At 35.2% G+C, this 25,601-nt stretch overlaps 2 protein-coding genes and 1 non-coding gene across 4 annotated transcripts; 2 read left to right on the forward strand and 1 right to left on the reverse strand.

The window, feature by feature from the left end:
- Window positions 1-15,858: 15,858 nt before the first annotated feature.
- Window positions 15,859-17,912, forward strand: LOC145043122 (putative UDP-arabinopyranose mutase 2). The gene is made up of 3 exons (XM_078991684.1): window positions 15,859-16,254; window positions 16,886-17,136; window positions 17,224-17,912. The coding sequence occupies exons 1-3, from the start codon at window positions 15,934-15,936 to the stop codon at window positions 17,717-17,719; spliced, it is 1,068 nt and encodes a 355-aa protein (XP_078847810.1). The 5' UTR covers window positions 15,859-15,933; the 3' UTR covers window positions 17,720-17,912.
- A 575-nt stretch (window positions 17,913-18,487) lies between these two features.
- Window positions 18,488-20,363, reverse strand: LOC145043123 (squamosa promoter-binding-like protein 6). 2 transcript variants are annotated; one of them, XM_078991686.1, is made up of 4 exons: window positions 19,684-20,363; window positions 19,440-19,561; window positions 19,214-19,360; window positions 18,488-19,131 (listed from the first exon to the last, which is right to left on the reverse strand). In XM_078991686.1, exons 1-4 carry the CDS (start codon window positions 20,154-20,156, stop codon window positions 18,845-18,847), a joined length of 1,029 nt encoding a protein of 342 aa, XP_078847812.1. In that variant the 5' UTR covers window positions 20,157-20,363; the 3' UTR covers window positions 18,488-18,844. The 2 variants fall into 2 exon arrangements, with proteins under 2 accessions (XP_078847812.1, XP_078847811.1); XM_078991685.1 differs by having other exon boundaries at window positions 18,490-19,131; window positions 19,214-19,369; window positions 19,684-20,360.
- On the forward strand, window positions 18,562-18,633 carry TRNAD-GUC (transfer RNA aspartic acid (anticodon GUC)). Its single transcript has one exon. It is a non-coding gene; the product is annotated as a tRNA-Asp (tRNA).
- Window positions 20,364-25,601: the final 5,238 nt, after the last annotated feature.

Below are 25,601 nucleotides of genomic sequence, written 5' to 3' on the forward strand. Positions count from 1 at the left end.
GTTCTTGGGCGGTAAACTCCCGAAACGAAGCCTAGACTGTCCCCCGTGATACACTACTGCCTTGGACTTGTATAGGAGTGTATTAGGGAGATGAAATCAAGCAAGAACCACCCAAGTTTGGGAGTTCACGACCCAAGAATATCTTAGGCTGTAAACTTCAAAGTTCATGCTCAAAATGGTGCTTTTAAGGCACCTAAGGCCTTAGACTTTTACCTAGACTTGTTCCCATTAAATCAAGGGCCTTAAACACAACAAAATCACCTTACAAAGTGATTTTACAGCCATGACATGATTCATGGGCCGTAAACTCATTAAAGGGGCACCAAAGTGTGTCAATGGTCTTCATATGCTTGGAATAAAAGCCTAGAACCTATACCACTTGTGCATGAGACTTGAAATCATCTAAAACACTCATCCTTAAGAGTTTACAGCCGCAAACTCTAAGGGAAATGGCCTTAGGGCCGTAAACTCCTCAAAGGAGTGTTTCTAGGTCTTAAACCCTTCCAAGAATTTAACCACCAAGTTGGAATAATTCTAGGAATCATTTGGAACTTCAAAACACACAATACCCCCATGGTTGGGAGTTTACGGCTGTAAACTCAAGAGTTGACAACTGTAAACTCCTTGTGTGATGGTATTTGGAGAGTAAACACATATATGGGATCCTTTGGAACCCTAAACACAAGTGCCTTGTCCCACAATAGCTTAGATGCAATCCTTAGGGCTTAAAACACTTATATAAAGTGATTATTATGCCTAGGATGTCTTAACATTATCAATTAGTAATTTAAGACTAATTGAGTGCATATATGTGTGATTATATGTTCATTAGGATTGTACACTTGACACCTAACAATCCTACACCGTCCAGTTCATCCAATTCACCATCTACAAGTGAGTGCATAGCATGTTATTAAATCATCTATATGTATTTTATAACTGTGTTTTCGTTTAACAGATTTCACATACTACATAATGTGATGCATGAAATGGTTTTCTATCTTTGAAATACTTTGTTATCAAATGTATGACTTTTGAAATGTTTATCAAAATGACATCAAGTTACTTTTACGTTTGTTCAAAAACCCTTGTATGTCTTACAAAACCATTTTACATTCTTGAACTAAACTATGCATGTACACTTATATTGTATATATGTATTGATGTATAGTTTACATCTTTCATTTAGTTTCCCACACCCTTGAGTAGTAAGAGTGTATAAACCTACTTGAACAACCAATTACCTTTCAGTTAACTATCACAGGGATAGTTAGAAGATATCAAACATTATTCCTATTACAAGGAATCACACAAGAGTCAGTTCATTCATGAGTCTTTACAAGTACATTACCTGATACATGAGTACCTTTACATATGCTTACATGATACATGAATACGCTTCCACGAACACATTACATGAATACCTTTACGTAGATACATCTACCTGTGTATACTTACATGAATACTTGAAACTCGATTCGTAAAGATGATTTATTAAGTACCTTCAGTAAATCATCCGGCCCATCCCAGCTCAACGGGAGTCAGTTACGGGGTTAACCATTCCAAGAACCACTGTTCGCTACAGAGGTTAATTGAATAATCTTTGGATGTTCATTTGGTTGTTATTACTTATATTAGGAGTCAATTACGAGGTTAACCATTCCTGGAACCTACTGTTAGCTACAGAGGTTAATTGGACAATCTTCGGATGTTCATTAGGTTATCTATTTCGCTTACAGCAATGTAGAGTCAGTTACGGGACTAACCATTCTTGGAACCACTGTTCGCTAGAGGGGTTAATTTGACAATCTTCGGATGTTCATTAGGTTATACCTTTCATTTCGGCGATCTCGTATTAGTCTTGGTAATCCAGGGATAATGCTTACATGATTATACTTTTTCCTGTTTACTTTATTTTGTGACACTTTCACATAAACAATGAGTTAGACTAAGTACTTTAGTGCTAGTCTATCGAATGAAAAACTATCATTTTACTTACAAAACATTCGGGTCTTAGTAGAAGACTACATTTCATACCAGTAGGAAATAAGGGATTTCTTAGGGTTTTTCATACTTATATCAACTGTCTTACTTAAAGGTTTTACAAGACATTCATAACAGTTTATAAAAGCAAGATAATGACACTTAAATACTTATGAATTCACTAGCTTTAAAGCTGATACTCTCTTTCAAAATAATTTGTATTCTCAGGTCATCGGTAGATAGGTACGGTGGCCAGGTTTTGAGAAGACGGAGCAGACAAGTCTCGTCCTTTATTTTGATTATATTTTTGGTGTCTTATTACAATGAAAGAACACATATGTATTAAAACTTTACTTATAATGCAATGGATGATGTTGTTGCTTGTTTACTATTTTACACTGTTGTGATACTGTACATGACGTCCTCCAACCCTGAACATTTCCTCCGTTCGTGGTTTTGGGGTGTGACAATTACTATGAAGGTCTTCTATTTGTTTTCTAATAAGTTTGATGACCCTTGCAGGACATACCAAAACTTATCAGTAATCGATTGAAAAAGATTTCTGAGGGTGATAGAATGATGCTCACTTGTCCCTTTACCGAGGTTGGAATCAAAGAAGCTATTTGGTGTTGCGGTAATGATAAAGCTTCAGTTCCCGGTGGATTCACTTTCAGTTTTTTTTGAAGCATTATTAGGAGTTGATAAAATCAGAAGTTATGTTGTTTATGAAAGATTTTGAGGACTATGGGTCATTGGCGAGAGGATGCAGTTCATCATATATTTCTTTAATTCCAAAATCAAGAGACATGCTAACTCTGAAATATTATAGACATGTTAAGCTTGTTGGATGTTTATATAAGATTCTTTTGAAAGTTTGTCCATTCAGCACTTTAAAAAGTGTTGAACATGGTTATTAGTCGGGAGCAACCAACTTATGTTAAAGAAAAAAGCATCCACTACTACAAAATGATGTATACGATTTGCCAATTAGGACCCGATTTTTGGAAAAACCAGGTTATATTATGGAAAAACCGGGATCTAAAACGGGACAACCAATATGACCCGGTTTATTTGAAAAAACGGGGTATATATTACACTTAAATAACCCGGTCCCTAGCATAGAAACCGGGACTTTTGTTGTATGGCTATATGACTCGGCCTTGAAAAAACAATCGAGTTGCATTAGTGTATATGAGCCATTTTTTATGAAAGCAAGTTATTTGACTTTTTTTGGTATAAAAACTACATACCCTTACAGTAAACAATAGTCATATCACCCCCTATCTTCTAATTAGTCAAGTTAATGCTCATATCTTGTTTCTTTTTATATCAGTTTTTTCATCTATAACATAAGTAATCAATCATGTGATGATTATATTGCAATTTGTATTATTATTTGTATAGGAATCAGGTTTTTTTTTTGAACAGTTGATGTATAGACATCATTTTACTTTCATGTATATATTTCTTTTGACCAATGGTGTAGAATTACATGAAAAAATAGTCAAGTTCAATAAATTACATCAAATTAAGACTACATATTAAAAAGAATTGAACTTAGTTCACAAAAGATGTCCTCCGATACACTTTGATGGTTATAAATACAACAATACTGCATCAGTTACCATTAATCCCTCCATTGATATTGTTGTAGCTGAAACACCAAAACCATAAACAAACATCCTAATCCCCACCTATCAACAAGTAGATATATACATTTTCAACATGTTACATAATCTTGAGTTAAGTGAACAAGGTTTGGTTACACATCAGGAACGGTTGGAGACATAATGTTGGGGGAAAGGGTAAAGACTATGTAAAATTGGAATATCTAACTTGTTATCATTTACATAAGACAATAACAGATAAGACCAACTTCACAACCATGGGATGTGACATCCCCATTTTCACGGCCAGAAAAGACCGATTTTGTTTATGCTTTATAAAAATCAGAGTACCTCTTTTAATAAAAATGTTGCGGAATTTGTTCCTAGTAAAACATGATAAATACGTTATCAAAGCATTTCCGAAGAAAAGTATTTTTAATTCGTTTTAAAACATTTGGGATGTCATCGTTCATACAGAAACATAAGCATAAATAGAACTTACATTTATTTACACTAGTGATCTACATCTCTTTAATATCTCAGTGTAGTGTGACTTCATCTCAACACCTGTAATATAAATAAACTGAGTGGGTCAGGTTGGGAAACCTGGTGAGTACATAGGGTTTTCAACCCACAATAATATAATTATTATCTTTAAACAATCAAACAATCGACCCAATTACCCATCCCCATTATCTTCTTTACTCTTAAGGATCTATCCTAAGAGTCATCTATCCCGCATTCGTTCATTCTAAAGTCCTTTGCTTCCAGAGTTATAGGACTGGTACTAAATCCATAGCTGCCAATGCTCGTTCGTAAAGCACTAATTCCAAAGCTGCTGGGTACTAAATCCATAGCTACGAGTGTTTATCTAATAGGTACTAAGTCCATAGCTACTAATTACTAACAGGTACTAAGTCCATAGCTACCAGTGTTTGTCCAATAGTCACTAAGTCCATAGCTGCCGATGTTATTTGTTAGGCACTAAGTCTATAGCTGCCAATGTTTACTCACATCATCTTTTATCTCTCATCATTCATGTACCCATCCCATACCCAACATACTTGTATATTTAAAATACGTATACAGTTCAAATCATTTAAAACATGTATAAAAAAACGTTCATCCAGCATAGACAACAAGTATTCAGATAATATGCACACATAGCACATAGTTTATATAAAATACTTCATATCTATGTATAAGATGAAAGTAACTATGCACTCACCTGAGAAGGTGGTGACTCGGTTCTCGGACAGCACTTCGTTTACTTTAAAATAATTTCCTTCGACGAAACCTAGTATTATTACCACTAGATTTTAGTCTAATATTTACCGTGACTAATTATTAGTCTTATTATTATTATTATATAAGCGTTTAAACAATACTTTCCAACCACTATGTACAGACAGGGGCCAGACATAAAACACCGGAGGACAGGACCATTTTGGTGTATAGCACTTCTGAAATCCAACAACTCTATGCGGCCCTTTAAACCAGATTCCCCGTACCGCGAGTAGTTAAAAAGATATTATAACGACGTTTATATAAGTCATAATAATAGCTCCAATATTTATTATAAATTTATAATAACAATACTAATTTTAAATATAAACTCTATTTAAAAAAGGTTAAGCATAACTTACTTACAAGGGGATTTTAGCTAGGAAACAGGCTCTGCAGGGGCAGAACTTTGTCGTTGAATCTTTCTAAGAAAGATTTGTGTAGCGTTTCAGCACTCACCTTACTATATTAAAACTACAGAAAGAGAAGTCGAATCACGAGGGACCGAAATGCTCTGGGGATAAGAATAGAAAGACTCTTGAATCAAGAGAATGATGCAAGAAATATGAGAGCCCAAGCCTCTTATTTATAGTAAGTGAATTTACAAAAACTACCCTCCATAATTACTTAATCAACTTATAGTTATATAAACAAATAAACACCCCTTTATAATACTATTTTAAATAGACTTAACGATATTTGTACTAAACTAATATCGAAAGAACTCAACATTAGTCTTATAATGACCGCATCATCGATACCTTTCTAATGATATATACATATATATGTGTGTCTGTGTGTATATATATATATATATATATATATATATATATATATATATATATATATATATATATATATATATATATATATGTGTGTGTGTGTGTGTGTGTGTGTGTGTACGAATATATGATTTATACTTTATTTTAATACGTAAATATGCTATTACAATTTGTAACTTGTTCATACGAACTCTGTTTTTGACGTTCTTTATATCAACTCGTAGGTGGAGATGTATACTACAACTTTCATTTAGACTTTGTCGGCTAATTTTGACTTTATTTTAAAAGTTATATTTTTAACAGGCCAGGACATTATTGGTCCGTTAAAATCTCATAACTTCTTCATCCGATGTCCATTTTCGTCTGTCTTTTTATTGTTACACTACTAATAACGAGATCTTCGATTCTCGTTTAGGTTGTGTTGGCTAAAAATGCTCGATCTAATACTCGAACTTTGGGTTGTACACCGCTAAGCCGAAACTTCGAAAAATCATAACTTCCTCATAAGAAGTCAGATTTGGGCGTTCTTTTTATGGACGCTCTCAGGTTAACATATTCTACGACTTTCATTTAGATTACTAAGTTAAAATAAGCTCTATCATAAATTCACTATTTACGTCTTCGCGGTGCCGTGACGGTTCCGTCGCTAAACTTCGACGGGTCATAACTTCTTCGTTATAACTCGGATTTCGGCGCTATTTATATGTACGGAACCCTTGAGACATATTCTACAACTTGGTTAAGATTATTTATTCTAAATAATATTTTGTTGAAAAGTTGTTTTCGACCCCTATTATCTCTAAATTGACTAGCCCGGATCTAAGGGCGTTACATGGGAACATATGGAATCTACTATAATCCAAAAACCAAAAAATAACCAAGATTGATCTAATACAACTTTACCAGGTACCACTTTCTGCACTGAGTATTTTAGTGCTAAATCCATGCCCCACCTAAATGGCTAAATGAAAGCAGGGGCAAAATCGTCCATAATTCCCCACCATAATATATTAGAAATAACAAAACATGAGCAACAGGAAGCTGGAACAGTTAAAAAAAGGTTTGTAGAAATGAACAAAATAGAGACAACCTACTTTACTCCCAAATCGACAACCAGAGGAAAAGGAGTTTATGAAATCTTTAATTCAAGCAACATTATGAAAACTATAAGCACATGCTCACATGATGTATGTATTGTGCATATGGAACCTTGAGCTAATAACAGGGCGGCACCAAGAAAACAGTTGAATTTCAAAAAAATAACACTAGGGGCAAAATGGTCAAGTTGAATTTAAAGGGATGAAGTTATTTCGCATCCACCTAATTAGTAGCACCAGAACACCAACTAACTATCATGAAAAAGCAACCAACTCTCATGAACGGGCGTTTATCAAAAGGAAACTCAGGAAACTCAATAACTATTTAGTAAACATTCACCAATGTTACTTGAAAAGTCAGCAATCAAAAACTTTAAGTAGCAACAGCATAGTAATAATCAACATCTTTATGAGCGTTTCTATGTCGGATACTAAACAAAAAAATGGGTTTTTTGACAGATGAGACCTATGTTTTTTCGCTGTTTAATCATATCCTTATGTCTTTTGAAATTTATGTACTCTACAAAAAAAATAGATAAGCTACACTCAAAAGATTAATTGATCATGAATAAGCTTTGAATTTTAAAGTTATAGATATTGTTAAAAAACAAATCTGAAAGATAATTATTGTTGATTCATATGATTATCTAATTAGTTTCTATTTATTCTTCCATTTACACACACATAAAAAGAAGATACAACATATGAACAAACTTGTATTTGTTCATCAATAAGCATATGCAAAAAATCAAGTGAACAAAAAGATAAAAGCTGATTTGTACGTATCTCTAATCCTAGTTAGGTGCATACTTCTAATTGATTCCACTTCTTTGCAGCTACATTCGATTATATGATAACATAAGTTTACTGTTTAGTTATATATGCAGAAAAGAGATAAATTTTGTATGAAGGAGAAGAAAACCGTATGCTACAACACACATACTCTTCTTCATTAAGTCTTAAGTATGTATTTTTAACCCTATTCTACTCAAATTTTCACATTTGAGTTGGTTAATGTTTTAAATTTGAAAACTTACAGATAAAATTTAACAGATTCTAAAGCTGTTAAGGGCATAGAAGATTGCAAAGATTCGATTTCCTCAACAATCGAAGTTATCTGTAGTCTCGTTGTAGCCTTCCCAATATCCCTTGGAATTAAAGATATCATAGACACAATCCCTTTCATCTTTGACACCAACAATCAACAACACATTCAAATGTAACTCTTAAATTAGAAAATAATTTTTCTTTACATGTAAGTAGAACTGAAAATCCAAAACAGTGTTAAGACTGAAAATCTTAAATTGTGTTGAGTAGATACCATAAAACCTAAATTTGGTTTCAATAAACATGATTTTAGTTGAATACGACATACACTGAAGTATTATTACCTCAAATCAATGTAAGATTCAAGATCCTTCTGTATTCCTTATATTCACACTTAGGACAGAGTTTATAAAGACTCTACTAGGAGAGTAGATTAATAGAGACGATGAATCTTTCTTCCGCTACCAACCTTTCATCTCGGTCTCTCATTTTTTTCATTATCATGTATAGAATGGTCTTTATAAAGGATTAAAGACAACGAAATATTTGGCGGAAAAAGTCCCGGGTTCCAATAAAAGTCCCGCCTTCATGTATCGAATGGGTTTTTATGAGGTTTGTGATATCTATAAAAGTCTGTTAGTTAACCCTTATGAAACCCTAACATTTTGACACATTACGTATCGTTCATTTGTAACTTGTTATATTTTTTCTTTTTATTTTTACTAAATATTAAATAATTGTTTATAATTTCATAACGTCTATTAGGCTTAGTGTAACATCCACAAATTTTCCAATAAATTTAAACTTTTCAAAAGCAACCCAAATCCATTAATTATTACAAAAAGGTTTTCAGTTTGTTTATTATCAGAGTATCCTAGAAACATCATTGTAAAAAAGAGGAGCAATACGATCACGTCTTTGCCTTGCCATGATCTCCTGAAGTACCTGAAACAAAACACTGAAACTGTAAGCTCGAAAGCTTAGTGAGTTACCCCGAAAATACCAACCACATATAACCATACTCATATCATATCTCAATATAGAACAGCCATGCATATTGAGTTTACAGTGTGACTGGTCCGCCCACACCGGACCTTCAATCCACCTGGTCTACCCTCTGAGTCTACAGTACGACTGGTCCACCCGCATCGGGCCTTCAGTCCATCTGGTCCACTCTCTGAGTCTACAGTATGATTGGTCCACCCGCACCGGGCCTTTAGTCGGTCTGGTCCACTCTCCAAGCCTCGACACGTCTGGACCACCCTCTTGGGGCCTTCAGTCTATCCGGACTGCTCGCTGGGCCTTTGGTATATCCAGTCTGCCCTGTGTATGTTGGCCTACAACACAAAGCAGGACCTGCCTTAACCCAACCCCAATCAGACAACCATGTGCACATAAAATAGTTAATCACATAACAAATCCTCAGCTAGACGGATGGTTCAATCAGATCATACAACATAACAACATCCTAACCAGGATACTGACCTAACAGGTCACTAACATAACATTACCCTATATACCAGGATACCAACCTTAATCAAGTCACTAACATAACATTACTCTATACACCAGGCTACCGACCTTAACCATGTCACTAACATAATATCATCCTAATATCAGCATGCAGATCTAGCAACTCAATAACATATCAAACAAATACCCGGATTCCCATCCGATAAAGGGCCGACCATGGTGCCTTAGACCTTGTTGATATAATGAAGATAACTCACCTTGCAACTGCTGAACTGAACCACGAAAGCACAATCCTGAAGCTCTGCCCCAAACTCCAACACCTATAGCCATCAATGATCTATTGACATAAATATCTGAATTACCATACTACCCCCAAAGGTCAAACTAGTCAAAGTCAACCTTCCTGGTTGACCCTACTCGCTGAGTCAACTTATTGACTCACCGAGTTCCTAAACTCAGGAAACTCTCATATCACGACTCAACTCGCCGAGTCACCCCATGACTCGTCGAGTTCAAAAATCTCTGAGTCCTTATCCTGTCCAACCCACTATGTCACCACTCAACTCATTGATCTGGGTCTTAACCAGAAGAAGTTGAGGGTTTTGCGCTATGACTCGTCGAGTCCAAGAATAGACTTGCCGGGTCCACAACAATCTTCATCAGACTCGTCAAGTTGTTCTTCCAACTTGCCGAGTCCAAGCTCATCTTCATATGACTCGCCAAGTCCACCCATGCGACTCGCCTATTCTCTTCAGTCCTTTATCCATACAAAGGCTTTTCGAGCCATGCACGGGATCCAAACTGTAGATCCATTCTTCTAGAGCAGAACTCTCACATAAAGTTGGAAACTTTACATGAATACAAAGGGCTAAAGTCCCAAATCAATCTAGGGCTAAGGTTTTAAGACAAGAATGCTCACAAGCATGCCAAGGGTTGATACTTTCCAACTATATGGACCAAAAAAAGCCTAGATCTCAAGTTGCAACCTCAGATCTAGTCCCAAAACCCAAAATGGATTCCAAACATGCTAAAAGGCCTTAAATCATCACCTCAGAATAGATCTGGAAGGGAAAAGCTCAAGGTAACAACTTGTTACCTCGGAAATGTGCCCAAGATGGAGTAGATTCTAGATCTCCATGAATCCTTGATGCTTTACACTTGATCTACAAGTCTCCTTTGCTAGAACCTCCTTCTAAAGCTTCCAAGCTCACACCAAAGGCTCACACTCGATTTTAGGGTTTACTGGCTCTTAAGGGTAATAATGAGGCCGAGGGGAGGACATAAAGTCTTTGTAATAGGGTGCAAACCCTAAGATTTGCGTTTTCTCTTCCCAACACCAACTCGTCGAGTCCAGCTGCCGACTCGGCGAGTTGGTCACTTAACTCGCGACCAAATCCTGCTCCGAATCGACGAGTAACCGCACCTACGCGCTGAGTCCACCCTCCTAATGCAATAGGGATTAAAACTAATCGTTGAAATAATTATTTATTGGAAGTAAATATTTGCCGAAATAAGACTATTTGTCACCCATCGCATTGCGCATGCATACACCTAGTATTCCTTAATATATATATATATATATATATATATATATATATATATATATATATATATATATATATATAAATAAACAACACTAAAGTTAATATTTATATTGACTTATATAATGTTTTATGACTTCTTTCTTAATTAAGGTCTTTATTTTAATTGTTATTTAATATATCACAATTATAATGATAATAGGAGTTATGTTAAAATATTATATTATTTTATCAAGTTGTTGTAAAATATTAAATTTTTTTATTTGTTTGAAATTAAAAAATAATAATAACAAAACATTAAACGTTAAGCACGATCTATAAATATATAAAAACAAATATATTACTAATTATCATCAATAATGATTATTAGTTTATTTGTTTAATTCTAGAAAACTATTTATATTCTTATGCATGAAAAATGGTATATTTTTATGTGTAGAATGTAGTCTATTTTTAACTGATGCAAATGTTAAAAATTTATGACAAGATGTCATAAAATTTTATAAAGGTATAGAAAAATATATTGGTTTACATAATAACTCATTATATTTTATAATTAAGTATGTTGGTTTTTTTAAATATACGTCATTATATTTGAATCATAGGAATACGTATTGAAACTTATTGAACCGTAATATATTCTTCATCTTATCTAACGAATAAAAACATTGTATTTTTATTACTTTCAAGTGCTCGATAGTATTTTTGTATGATTAACTTTGTATTATGTACATTACATATACCTTTAAATGCAGATGTTTATCCTACATGCATGTTATTCATATATATCTTTTATGTAATAACAGATGGATCGTAGTTACTGGATGTATGGAATTAAATGCTCATGCGATAAATATTTGGCATGTTTGAGTGGTTTTCTTAAAGTTGCAGAGGAGAATCGGGTGAATAAAGGAGAAAGCTACATATGGTTTCCTTGTGTAGGTTGTCAGAATTGTTGTATGTACACTGATTCTGCCAAAATAGAAGAGCCTTTGATAGTTCGTGGGTTTATGAGAGATTATACATATTGGTCACGACATGGTGAGATATTGGTTGATCATAATGCAACTGCTTTAGAGTATAATGATGATATTGATGATACAGATGGTAACAACTATGATAACTTATCTGGAATGTTACATGATTGTGAAGACAATGTTGCTGAAGATGATTATGAAAAATTTCAACAATTATTTGATGAATCAGAGAAACCGTTGTACACTGGGTGTACAAAATTTACCAAACTATCCGCTGTGTTGAAATTGATTAACTTAAAAGCAAACAACGGTTGGAGTGATACAAGCTTCACAAGTCTTCTAAATATTTTGCATGAGATGCTTCCGGATGATAACGAGCTACCTGTGTCCACATACCAAGCAAAAAAATTGGTGTGTCTGATGGGAATGGGAATTGAAAGAATACATGTTTGCCTAAATGATTGTATGTTGTATCGAAACGACTATGCAGATCTACATAGTTGTATTACATGTGGTACATCATGATACAAAAGGAAAAATTCTACAGATGAAAACAATAATATGAGAATGAGTGGACCGCCTACTAAAGTCTTATGGTATTTGCCTATCATTCCAAGATTAAAACGGTTATTTGCAAACGCTAAAGATGCAAAGTTGACGCGATGGCATGCTAAGGAACGTATAATAGACGACAAAATAAGGGATGTTGCACATTCTCCTTAATGGAGAAATATCAATTCTAAGTTTGAAGAATTTGGTCAGGATATTAGAATATATTAGGTTTGGACTTAGTTTTGACTACATTAATCCATTTGATAGTCTATAACTATTGTACTGTTATTTTTATAAAATCATATTAAAAAAATATAAGAGTGTTAAAAGGAACCGGTTGCCTATCTAGAAACCAGGTTCTAAGCCTATTGTGGAAAAAAGGGTAAAAGTCTATTACGGCCCGATTGTATGTATGAACCGGTATATATTTTGTTTTCATATGCCCTAGTTATAGTGAAGGGAACTGATCCTAATATTCATAGGTAGTTGGGACGGAAAGTGTTATATGACCCGGTTATATAGATTCAAACTGGGCTCTATTTCAGATTCCACATAGGACTCGCCAGCATGAAACCCGGTTGCAAAACCGACTTCTTTATGCTATTTAACCGAGTCTTTTAACGCTTTTTGTAGTGGTGATCTAAGATGGTTCGATTTTACTAAAATGAAATCATATTGTGGTGGAGAAAGGTTAAGAAAAAGTCGTTAATTTTCAAAATTGATTTCCAAAAAGCATTTGACTCTTTAAATTGGGACTTTTGGATTCGATTATGGGGCAAATGGATTTTAGGTGAAACTAGATGAGGTGGATTAGAGGTTGTCTTGGTTCCAATCAGGCTTCTATCTTAATTAATGGTGCAATGATGAAAGAATTCGATATCAAAACAGGAGTGAGGCAAGGAGATCCATTAGCACATTTTCTCTTTATTATAGCCATGGAAGGTCTCCATGTTTCTATGGAAGCCGCTTGCTATCTTCATCACTTACATGTACTTTCTCCACCCAACAATTTTATGTATGTTGATGGCGTTATCTTCATTGGCGAGTGGTCGGATGTGAATTTTGTTAACGTTAATCATTTGCTATGTTGTTTCTTTGTTGCTTCAGGATTTAAGGTGAATTTACATAAAAGCAAGTTGTTTGGAGTGGGTGTCAATGACCTGGATGTGCATAGGCTCGCTAGCATTCTCAAGTATGATCCGACTACTTCTCCTTTCATGTATCTTGGCTTACCGGTGGGGGCTAACATGAGACTTGCTAAAAGTCCCTTTCATTTGGCGGAAGATTAACACTTGTTAACTCAGTGCTTAATAGTATTCCTCTTTACTTTTTTTTTCCTTATTTCGGACCCCTAAAAAATTATTAATCTTCTCGAGAGTATTTGGAGGAGATTTTTATAGGGTGGTGATGTTGATAAAAAGAGAATTAATTAGGTTGCTTGGTAGGTGGTTACCAAACTGAGGAAGTTGGGTGGTCTTGGCATTGGTAGTTTCTAGTTTGGCTCTTCTAGCTAAGTGGTGGTGGCGACTTAAAAATGATTGTCACTCGCTTTGGTTATCATGCATTAAATCTATTCAAAATATTAGTCTTATTGACGAGAAATCTCTCACCAAAAGTTCTTTGAAAGGTGTTTGTTATAGTATTGTAAGCATTAAAGGCGACTTATTGGAGAATGACATTTGTCTTAATAATATGTTTGTGCGTGTGGTTTGAAATAGTGATAGTACTTTGCTTTTGGAAGGATAAGTGGCCTAGTGATGCTCCGTTAAAAGATATATGACCAAATTTATATGCGGTTGAGAAGAAAAATGATTGTCTAATTACTCAGAGGGTTGTTTTTGAAAATGGTGTGTTGATACAGTGGAATTGGGATTGGATAAGGCAGAAGGGGTAGAGAGGCTGCTCAATTTTTGCTAATGTCTAATATGTTGGGGGATTTTTCTTTTGTTCAGGGGAGAGATAGATGGTGCTGGAGTGAAGATTCCGATGACATTTTCTCAGTTAAAAACTTCAGAAGCTTGATTGGTGTGAGTGATGATGATATTGCGAGTAAGTTTGTTTGGGTAAAGTGAATCCCTTTAAAAATTAATTGTTTTGTTTGGAAGTTATTATAAGATGGAATTCCGAATTATATTAATCGGGCGAAGAGTGGACTTAATATCCCTTCCACTCGTTGTCCTTTTATGTCATAATATAGTAGAGAGCTCGGAGCATATATTCTTCTTATGTGATTATGCAAAAGACATTTGGAGATGGTTTATTGGATGATCTAATACTTGGAGGGATTCTTGCTCTAATCTTGTGGCTAGGCTCAACTCTTCAAGTGTGGGAAAATGTTTGAAGAAATTGTTCATGTCGCTTGTTTATTCGCTGTTATGGATGATTTGCAAGGCGTGGAATGAGTTAATTTCTAGAAATAAAAGGCAAGATATAGTGAACGTGGCAGACGATATATGTGTTAGAATTTTTAATTGGATTAAGTGTAAATCAAAATTTTCTAATCTTGTTTGGTTTGTTTGGTGTATGTCTCCGTTAAACTTTTCTTGTATCGAAACTTGAGCTTCTCACTTAAGCCTTTTGTTTGTTAATGCTAATTTTTTGCTTGCCGTTAAAAAAAAAATCCACAGTTTAACAAAAATACATAGTTTTCATTAAATGTTTAGGCTCAAAGAGTCAAAGTAACGGTCAATTCCCCTATTTTATTCCTCTGTTTCCTTTTTTCTTTTCCCTCCACTGTTCTCATTTTGTTCCTGTGACATGAGCAAGTTTCTAGCACACTAGCAAACTTACAACTGTCCTATATATTAGAATCGTTGGGAAGATTATCAATGAGAGACAATCTTGTTATGTGTTTGTACAACCGCGATATATAGAACTCAAGGAACAACACAACTTTCATTGTGAATAGTTTTCATGTTTGAAGACACTCGTTCAATACTCAAATTTAAGATTTTCTTTTGGAAATCTATTACTATTGCTCTGATAGTTCCACGGTTGGCTTACCACATATGGCTAAACCAACCGTGGATACTATATTTGATGCTTAGATAAATCTTTCATTTTCTTAATTTAATAATTTACAATAGGTGTCATCTTGTGGTTAAGTACCAAGGTCAACTATACTCGATCTTGTTGGGTCATTTGATACGGGATTGATGAAGATATTTTTTTCCCCAAATGTGTTATAATATGAAAAATAATTTGGTTGACATTCACTAATCACAACAAAAGTTGATCACCAACTTTGTTTATATTAAGTACACATAATATGATAATAGTTTTGTATTTAACAACCTTTTCAACACAATAACATGCTATAAGTTTTGTAACGCATATACTCCCGAAAATTTCAAACTAGGAGTTTGAAAATCCTCTCACGAGTTTACACTTTACATATACTTTTCAACTGTTATACTTATAATGACTTATAAGGACTCTAAGTTTTCTTTTTTTACCTTTTTAGCCCCTTAACCTTTCTTCTCTATTTCGTCGACGTCCAATTCCAAAAGCAAATCTCCTTATTTATACCTTTAACAATCGCCTGCTTCTACTCGCACAAAACCTACTCGGTTTCTTCTCTTTCAACAACAATGGCTTCCCCTGTAACCCCAACACCAATTTTGAAAGATGAACTCGATATCGTCATACCCACGATTCGAAACCTAGATTTCCTAGAGATGTGGAGGCCATTCTTTCAACCTTACCATCTAATCATCGTACAAGATGGCGATCCTTCAAAGGTCATCAAAGTCCCAGAAGGCTTCGATTACGAGCTTTATAACCGTAACGATATCAACAGAATCCTGGGTCCTAAAGCTTCTTGTATCTCCTTCAAGGATTCTGCGTGTCGTTGCTTCGGTTACATGGTGTCGAAGAAGAAGTACATCTTCACCATTGATGACGATTGCTTTGTAAGTTTATTGTATTTCTCTTTGCTTAATGATTTCATTGTGCTTAGTTTCGAATATGATTGTAGATTTCAGATGGGGTTTGGGTTTAAGATTGAAATTTAAAACATCGAAATTATCCGCTTCTTGTCTTAAGATCGTATGATTTGGGGAAAATTTCCTGAATTTCGAATTTCACATTGAAATTAACTTCAATGATGTTTAATTCTTGTTACTTCCATTGATATTTCCACCGATCTGGGGTTTTGACTAGGTCTGTTATCGTGTTTGACTTGGATCTGGCTTTTCCGTTTCTAAATAACAGTCACCCTGTGAAAAAGGGAATACCCCTGATTATGACATGAAATCCATCTCTAATAATTGCTGGGTATGTGGACATGGACCCTTCAAAAATAATAACTTTGAGATCTATTCCTTCGAGTATCGATCTTCATCGATATTGAATTTGAAATCTGACCCTTTTCGAGTTGGTTACCTCTGACCAATGTACGCATGCATCTTAAATCAAAAAAACTTTCTAGATCTAATTTACAATTCTTTCCAACCAAACTTGATCTCGTTACATCACGCACACCAAGTGTTTGATAAATTGCTTTCTCTTCCATACTCTCACATATCTCACCTTCTTCATCAGGTTGCAAAAGACCCATCTGGAAACGACATCAACGCACTCGAACAACACATCAAAAACCTCCTCTCTCCATCAACCCCCTTCTTCTTCAACACCCTCTACGATCCATACAGAGAAGGCACAGATTTCGTCCGTGGCTACCCCTTCAGCCTCCGTGAAGGTGTCCCCACCGCAGTCTCCCATGGCCTCTGGCTCAACATCCCTGACTACGACGCCCCAACTCAACTAGTCAAACCCCGTGAAAGAAACACCAGGTAACTAAAAAGATTAACCAACCAAACCAAAACAATCTTGATTTTCTCCCCATTTTTCAAGATCTCATTATCATTCTCAATCTTCAGGTTTGTAGATGCAGTTTTAACAATTCCAAAAGGAACCCTATTCCCGATGTGTGGAATGAACCTTGCATTTGATCGAGAACTCATAGGCCCTGCAATGTACTTTGGTCTAATGGGCGATGGTCAACCAATTGGTCGCTATGATGACATGTGGGCAGGGTGGTGTATGAAGGTGATCTGTGATCATATGGGGTGGGGGGTGAAGACTGGTTTACCCTACATTTGGCATAGTAAAGCTAGCAACCCTTTTGTGAATTTGAAAAAAGAGTACAAAGGGATTTATTGGCAGGAGGAGTTGATCCCATTTTTTCAGGCGACCACCCTACCAAAAGAGTGCACCACCGTGCAAAGCTGCTACAAAGAGCTGTCAAAACAGGTGAAAGCTAAGCTTGGGAAGGTTGATGACTATTTCAACAAGCTTGCTGATGCTATGCTGACGTGGATTGAAGCTTGGGATGAGCTTAATCCATCTGGTCAACAAGTTGTTAATGGGAAGTGAAGTTTAGGGTTTGGATTTTGAAACATTGAATTTGATCCATAGTTGAATTATTTGGTAGTATTGCATTAGGCTTATTAATGAATTATTTTATGTTTGAGTTATTTTTGTAAGGTATTTGAGCATTTTGAATTTTTGGAGTATTGGGGGTTTATGTTGAGGATCTTTATTATATATACCTTTTGGAGCATTTGAATTTTTGGAGTATTGGGGGGTTATGCTAAGGATCTTTATTATATATACCTTTTGGGATTGATTTTGTTTACTTAAAAACTAAATTTGAAATCTTTGAAATGATGATGAAGACTTGAAATCATTGTTGTGTGGGACCCACATGGAAATTTGAGTAAATTTTTTTTTGCTTTTTAGCGGAGTCCCCACGTTTTTATCACAAGAATCGACTGTTTGTGTCCCTCATTAAGAGAGTGGTCCTTTTGCAGGTTTAAATTTTGACAATCTATGATAACTTTTGTTGTATGTGAGTCATGAGTCATGAGGTGAAAGGTATGGGACTATGGGTGGTGAAATTGTTTGTGATTTGGAATTTACAATTGGGGTAAAGATTGATATTGTTTTGTACAATATATTTGTTAATTAAGTTGTTTCAAGAACTATTTTTGTAACATATGGTTGTAGTTTGGTAAAAATTTATTATATGATTATTTATACGACAATCCAATCTTTGAAAATGTCGATAGAAATTCTGACTTATAGGATACAGCTTGCATCCTTTGTTTTCTACCTTCTTTTTCTTTTGTTAGTCGCTTTCATGTTCGGCTGTATATTAAATGAAATACGAGAATACATTAGATACAAATATTTTATAGGAAAATATAAACAAATCCGTCGTTGTAGTATAGTGGTAAGTATTCCCGCCTGTCACGCGGGTGACCCGGGTTCGATCCCCGGCAACGGCGTTTTTTCGTTCTTTTTAACAGATGCAATAATATCATTTTTACTATCAATTTCTGCTTCTACGTTTTTCACTCTAACATTTGCTATTTTATTTGAAAAGGCAATGCCAAAAACAATTTTAAGAAGATGCATCTTGAATTTCTACCATAACTAACAACTTAAATGGTGAAAATGAAGCTTTCTGCAGATTCAATCGCTACAATATAACCATATTTATTTATGAAGCTCCACTCGCTCAAGCTGTGATGATAGGTGAAGCAAGTCGACAGTAGACACCTGATGACACCATAGCCGATTCTGAGAGTTCATGTATTCAGAACCCACCATTAATGGGTTCATGTTATTTAACACTCCAGACGCTAGATGGGTATTCTGATTCAATGCGTGTGTCCATGATGTTGGGTTTCTTGATGAATGACATGAAGAAGAACCATGTGATTGAGATGACAGAGGAGAGAGAGCACACGTTGAATCCATGGTAATGAAGTCCTCTTCACCACCTACAAAGTTTAATATATAATCACTGCAATTACTCAACGAAAATTTAGAAAAAAGAACGTGTTGTTCATCCTTGTTCCTCACCTGATTGATCTTTATTAAGAAACGGAAATAAATGGGAATTTGATGCTTGTATGCATTCATTGTTATCGACATAAAGTGATGGGTACTGATCGACATCTATTATAGATGATCTTGCGCTTGTTTTTGTGAATCCTTTAACCTTGGTTCCTGTTGGATCTTGAAAATTATTTGAATTAGTAAGAAAAACGAAACCCTAAATTTTGAGAGAGTGGTGTCAAGATCTTACGATATGGTGGAAGCAATCTCCCATGGCGACTAGAATGAGGTTTCCTTCGCCGCTCATTATGATCAGCTAGACGTTTCCTACAACTCCTCTTTCCATCATCAAATTCTTTCAACAAATGAAACCTAGAATCAAGAAACAAGCTTAGAAATGATGCGTAAATCAGTTTGAAAGATGCTTAATTGATACAAATCGGGATATAAAACTTGAAAAGATTTGAATTTAGTTAATGGGTATGAAAAATTACCTGCTACACTGCTGACAAAACCTTTGTTCGACTCCATGCACGATGACTTTCGCTGTTTTTGAGTGTAGTTCACACACTTTATGCCTCTTATGGTAATCTTTACAAGAGACAAGGCTCTTGTTGCAGCCATGAACTTTGCATAATGGTGACAAAGAATTGAAAACCATGGTTCGTTTCTGATTAGATGGCACGTGTGTAGTAAGATCAAATAGTTGATTTGACTCGACAACAGAACTCAACAGCTCAGAACTCGATTCATGTTCTTCAAGAAATTTATTGTGAGTGGCACCAATAATAGGACTCGACAATGAGCTCCCGATGATTTGAGGGAAACAAATCTCCCCAAATCCTTGATTCTCAATGCACATTGCGTTATTTGAGAAAACGATATTGTTCTCAAAGATAAATGGAGATTTGGATTCCCAATCCAATGACCCCATTTTAGCTTTAGAATCAAAGGTCCAAGACTCCATCTCCAAAATCTTAGAAACCGAAAAACATGATTATAAGACTCGATTTCTTGAAATGATTCAAATCGCAACTCACGATAAAGAATAAAGAATAACCAAGATCAAGAAAAGTAAAAATGTAAGCCTTATGAGGAAAGTTTAATCAAAATAAGGTAAATTTGGTGTTGGAAGGATCCTTTAATGGGAAGACAATGTGAAATAGTGAGGGAAGGAAGCAAGAAGTGTATTTAGTTGACAAGGGACCATGAAAACGACAATGGAAGGTTGAACCCATGCGATTTAAGTATGATGGAGATAGGTAATAAGGTTAGAAGGGGGCCATGGGGTCGGTGGTTACTATTATGGTCGTAAATTGATGGAGACAGTACATAGGTTGCGCGTCCCAACTCCATGGAAGAAGGTTTGGGAAATTGGTAATAAATTCAAGAAAGAGTTATTTTGTATTATGTACGTAATAGACACGGTTTGCGTACTACAAAATCATGTGACAATCTTAAACCGGAGACTTGTTACTAAGATGTTTTGTTAAGTTAAACTTCTTGCCAAATTATAATTGGATAATGTATGGGAAGTGGGGCTTGATTACAAAATAAGGTTGTAAGCCTACAAAAACTCTTCTTGAGTGGTATGTTAGAAAATGGAGTAGAAAATAGTGGTTAATTTTAATGAATTTGGATATATGACGGATCATTTTCACTTTTCGTATTGATATTTCTTTCGGTAATGTCTATATTTCTTCCAATAATGTATTTCTGGATTACATTGAAATTCAGTTCATATATACATGTCTATGTGAAAATTAGATAAGGTTGATGAAAAATACGGATTTTGCAATTGAAAACGGTTTTTGAAATAAAACCACACACACAAATCAAGTTGCCTTATTGGAACTACCATAGGTAGCTTGAGTCTCCCTGAATTGCGTTTGAGCATACCCAAAATCTTCTTCTTTCTTCAAGTTCCCAAAATTCTGGTTGTTATGCAGCTTGAGCTCCGTTGGACCCTTAAGTGTACGGCCCTTTTACGTCCTCTTCATCATGTTTGGGGACAAATTTTCCTTCTATATTAATGTGCACTTTGCACCTTCAACTTGTAGTAGATAAAATGGCCAATGACACTAAAATCACCAACAATCTTCCTCCATTTTAATGTAAACCATGTATTAACTTAGTTAAACAGCTAAATAAAAATATTGAATCGATTGAATTTTCATGTTTGCGTTTTACATATTATAGACACAAGAATTATGGTTTTAACTCATCAACACATCTGGACATGTGAGATAAAATACATACAAATTTAAAATTCCTCTATAAAATAAAACATTGACACAATCATAAAGTTATGTATTCTAATATTCTCATAACGTACACATGTCAAGTCCCCTACCTTTTGAAGTACAAGTACTCCACTTCACAATCATGTAGGCAATTTTTTACATCATCTACCTACAATACAATGTTTCAAAGGAATTATTAACAAGATAAAGGTCATCCCATCCGAATAGCAAACTTGTGCACTAAGGCTCGTTTTTTTAGAACGGTGGAATTAAAATTGAAAACTAGCATAAACTAGGACAAAAGTATATTAAGAGATTGCAAATGAAGGATTTTGCACCCAATTTACCCACTTGACTCTAAACTTAGGAAATCTAGAGCTAATCTAAAAGAAATATTGAGATTGAACAAAACCCCAAAGCACCACCTTAAAAGGTTTAACATTCCTAAGCAACAAGTTATTGAAAAATGACCAAATCGCTCAAAACAAAGTAAGACCAACCGCATCTAGACATCTTTTCACATTGAGAGCCAAGTGAGCAAAATCAGTCCATTTTAACCATTATGGAATAGAAGAGAATACTGGTAAATCCAACTGGTACCATTTAGCTAGAAGACTCCACAAATCCATCACCACACCAGAAAAGAAGAAGGGATGAATGACAATTTCAACATCAGAGTTTCAAATCGGACACATGACGGAGTCAATGTCGATGTCATGTCCATCTAAATTAATTCTCATAGGCACATTATTCATTTGTGACCTCCAAAACAAAATATTAACTTTGGATGAGATGAAGCGGTTCCATCTAGAAAGTTGAATACATGACTCTAAGAACATAACAACAATCAAAACTTGAGTTGTAACATTCTGCTTCCCATCATTTCTTATTTCAGGGTCGTGGGCCAGAAGTCGATTGTGTAAAGGCTTTTGGCCTTTAGGAGGTAAATATTAGACCTTGTGTAAGAAGGTAATGATGGTTAAGAGATCTAACCCTTGAATTGTGTTTTGGGCCGAAGGGTAAAAAAGGAAAAGTCATAGGCCGGGTTCTTACATGAAAAATGGATTTTTTGTTCGAGAAGTTTTTAGTCTAATATATCTAGATAATATCATGGGGCTCTTCAATACATTTATGTGGATATAAAGATTGTCGAAATCGGAATTAGAACGAAAAAGTTATGATTGTTTGAAGTTAGGACGATTTTGGGTTAGCCGTGTATGCTAGGCATACGGGGAGTAAGCTGGGCATACTAGGCATCCTTGGTACGATGGGCGTACCAGGAGTACGTTGGGTGTACGCGATCAAAATCCAAACCCTATTTTCATGGTTTTAGCCATATTTAAGCTCCTTAACTTTGAAAAACGCATTCTATTCTCAACCTGCATCCCTTTAACATCCTTCCTTGAATGCCTAACCCTAGTTAGAGACTTGTGAGCAAAAAGAAGGTGTTTTTGTAACACCCAGATCACATATGTATTATCTTTAAAAGTACGAAGTTGTAAGTTTCAATAATTTCCATGCTTACGACGTGAAGATTGCCTTTTCACGTTGTGAGGATTGATCTGGACGCGTGCAAAATTTAAAAGTCCACGATGTGAGCAGTATAGTGCTCACGACGTGAAGGCGGCTGATGATCAAAAACCATAAGTTTTTGGTATTTAAGGGAATGAGAGGGCTAGGGTTTCTCATCCTCAGCCTATATTACTCTTTAAGCGTCCAAAAACCCTAATCTTACCTCTCCTTAAGATCCTTTTTCATTTGGGTGCATTTCTAGCTTTTGGGAAGAAGAAAAGAAGAAGAAAGAAGTATGCTAATGTTGGTGTAGACATATATTAAGCACCATCATCATCCTTTCTTGCTTTTGGACCCTTGTAAGTATCAAATGCTCCAACTTTATTGCTAAGCATTGCGTATATCTTGAGTTTTGTCCATTTTATTGATGTTATTACTTGATTAAGTAGAGTAAATCCATAAAGTTGGCAACTTTATGGATTCTAAGAGTCCCAAGAACCTCATAGTGTTCAGATATGGGAGTTGGTATAGATATGAGGCATGCAATTTTGAAGCCTATTTATTCCCTTTTTGACCTAGAAAATTGATGATCATGTTTCGTGCATGCATAGCCATAAAGGAAACATTTTTATGGACCTTAGTGGTCCCATTTAGCTTCTGGAAGAAGTGGAGTTGAAGACTTAAAGGAATATGGACTTAAAATGGTGATTTTTAGCCTCAGATAGTGCTCACAATGTGGTGTGTGAGATCCCATGATGTGAGAAGCGGAGCAGTCCCATTTCTGTTAGGACTCTTGGAGATCACGATGTGTGAATGGGTGCTCATGTCGTGATGCTAGTTTAGGTGGTTTCTTTGAATGGGTTTACCATTTTAGGTCGTGTTGATTTGGAATCGAATCGGGTTTGATGTTGCGACATGACCAAGGCCTGTCCACAACGTGAGGATAATTGACTTTGACTTTGACCAAGTTTGACCTTAAGGGTAATTTAGGATTTTGATGGAGTTGGTCAATTGGTGGGAATAGGTGTCGATTAGAGAGCTAAGATTTAGAGTCAAGACATCATCAGCTTTTGTTCACATTACTATTGGATTAGATTTCTAAGCCCATAACTATAATTGATGTGTTTTGAGCATCCTAACAACCTTAAGGTACACATACAACCCTAAATGCTTTGGAACTATGTTTTCTCTATTATACATGCAAAATTGATTTCCAAAGCATTGTCCTATCTAGGATGCGAGTGTAGGTTCTTGTACCAAAAAAAACTAGATAGAAATACATACCTTTCCTTGTAGTTGATTGCTTGGAGCTTTAAGAGCCTAGCACCAATAATGTGAATGCCTCAAGTGGAATCATAAATCACCACAACAACTTGGAAGTTCTTGAGAGAGTATACTAAGCTCACAAAATCGACTATGCTTCAAGTCTCACACACTAGTTCCAAATTCTAGAGCTAGTGACACCTTTACATAGTATAGAGGACTAGGGTTACATCCATGTAAACCCTAATAACCATGACCTTTCATTTACCTAGGATCCATAGGTTACAACTTCATGGACTATCCATGGACTTCCATGCAAGCTTAGCCCATCCTAAAGAATTCATTAGCCCATGGTATTAGAATTCATATTTAACTAGTCTCTTTTGATCACCAAATTAATTCCAAATTAATTCTTGATCAATACTAATTAAATAATGTGATTTCATATTAATATATTATAAATTATAATATATTAATAAATCATGAATATATATACTCTACTCAAAAGTTTATCCATACAAATTGTCCCGGTGAAGTTCAACCCAAATGGACCATTCAGGGTCGGGTCAAGTATATACCAAATATAGCTATGGATTTAGACACCTTATCCAACAGTCTCCCACTTAGATAAGTCTGATAACTATAGTTGCAAGTATAACTTTAGGAATCGACCAACAATCGTAGTTTTCAAGACTTTGTCGAACTATGAAGCGCCATTTTAAATAAGTGATCATATAACCCTCTGCTCTCAAGATATCAGCTGAACAAATACATGGAACAGCATCGTTGTTATTGTACACCAGTTTGTTTCCTGATTTCCAATTTGTTTGACATAGAACTTAATTGAACACATCAATTTGGTTCTGACCGGGCCTGGTACATAGGCCAAAACAAAATCATTGAGGGACCTAAGATATCGCTTTTAATCCTCCAAGGACTAAAAGGAACATATAAAATTTGACTCATATGCTTGTACTAACTACTTGTTGAATCATACACAAGAGCACGTTTTATAACATCAAGTTACTGATGCGTTTTCGTATAATCAATGTACAACAAACTCATAGTCAACAACTCATATCTCTTGGTTTGAAGACTTATATGATATTACCATCTCACGATCACTCGAGATAAATTCCATGAAGTGATACAAGTGAGCGTGAGTTTAATCTAATACTCAGAACTTATGAGCACTCATGAATGTTGTAAAAACCATTGTTATGTCTAATACAATTAGACAAATCTACAAAACCTATTCATGACAGTCTTGATTCAATACCTACTTCCAAAGTATGATCGACTCTGGAAAGTTTGAATAATAAGATATATCAAAACATCATTATTCTGGAAGTCAAAACATGCAAAATTAAACAATAGTAAATGATTGACACATG

This window comes from Lactuca saligna, chromosome 4, assembly GCF_052625555.1.
Source record: "Lactuca saligna cultivar CGN05327 chromosome 4, ASM5262555v1, whole genome shotgun sequence".
Taxonomy (NCBI): domain Eukaryota; kingdom Viridiplantae; phylum Streptophyta; class Magnoliopsida; order Asterales; family Asteraceae; genus Lactuca; species Lactuca saligna.

Coding starts and splice junctions, on each gene's coding strand:
- LOC145043122 (XM_078991684.1), top strand. CDS start 15,934: ATGGCTTCCCCTGTAACCCCAACACCAATTTTGAAAGATGAACTCGAT. Junction 16,255..16,885: donor CCATTGATGACGATTGCTTT/GTAAGTTTATTG, acceptor CTTCTTCATCAG/GTTGCAAAAGACCCATCTGG. Junction 17,137..17,223: donor CCCCGTGAAAGAAACACCAG/GTAACTAAAAAG, acceptor CTCAATCTTCAG/GTTTGTAGATGCAGTTTTAA.
- LOC145043123 (XM_078991685.1), bottom strand. CDS start 20,156: ATGGAGTCTTGGACCTTTGATTCTAAAGCTAAAATGGGGTCATTGGAT. Junction 19,562..19,683: donor TTTTGTCAGCAGTGTAGCAG/GTAATTTTTCAT, acceptor TCTTGATTCTAG/GTTTCATTTGTTGAAAGAAT. Junction 19,132..19,213: donor TCTTAATAAAGATCAATCAG/GTGAGGAACAAG, acceptor TAAACTTTGTAG/GTGGTGAAGAGGACTTCATT.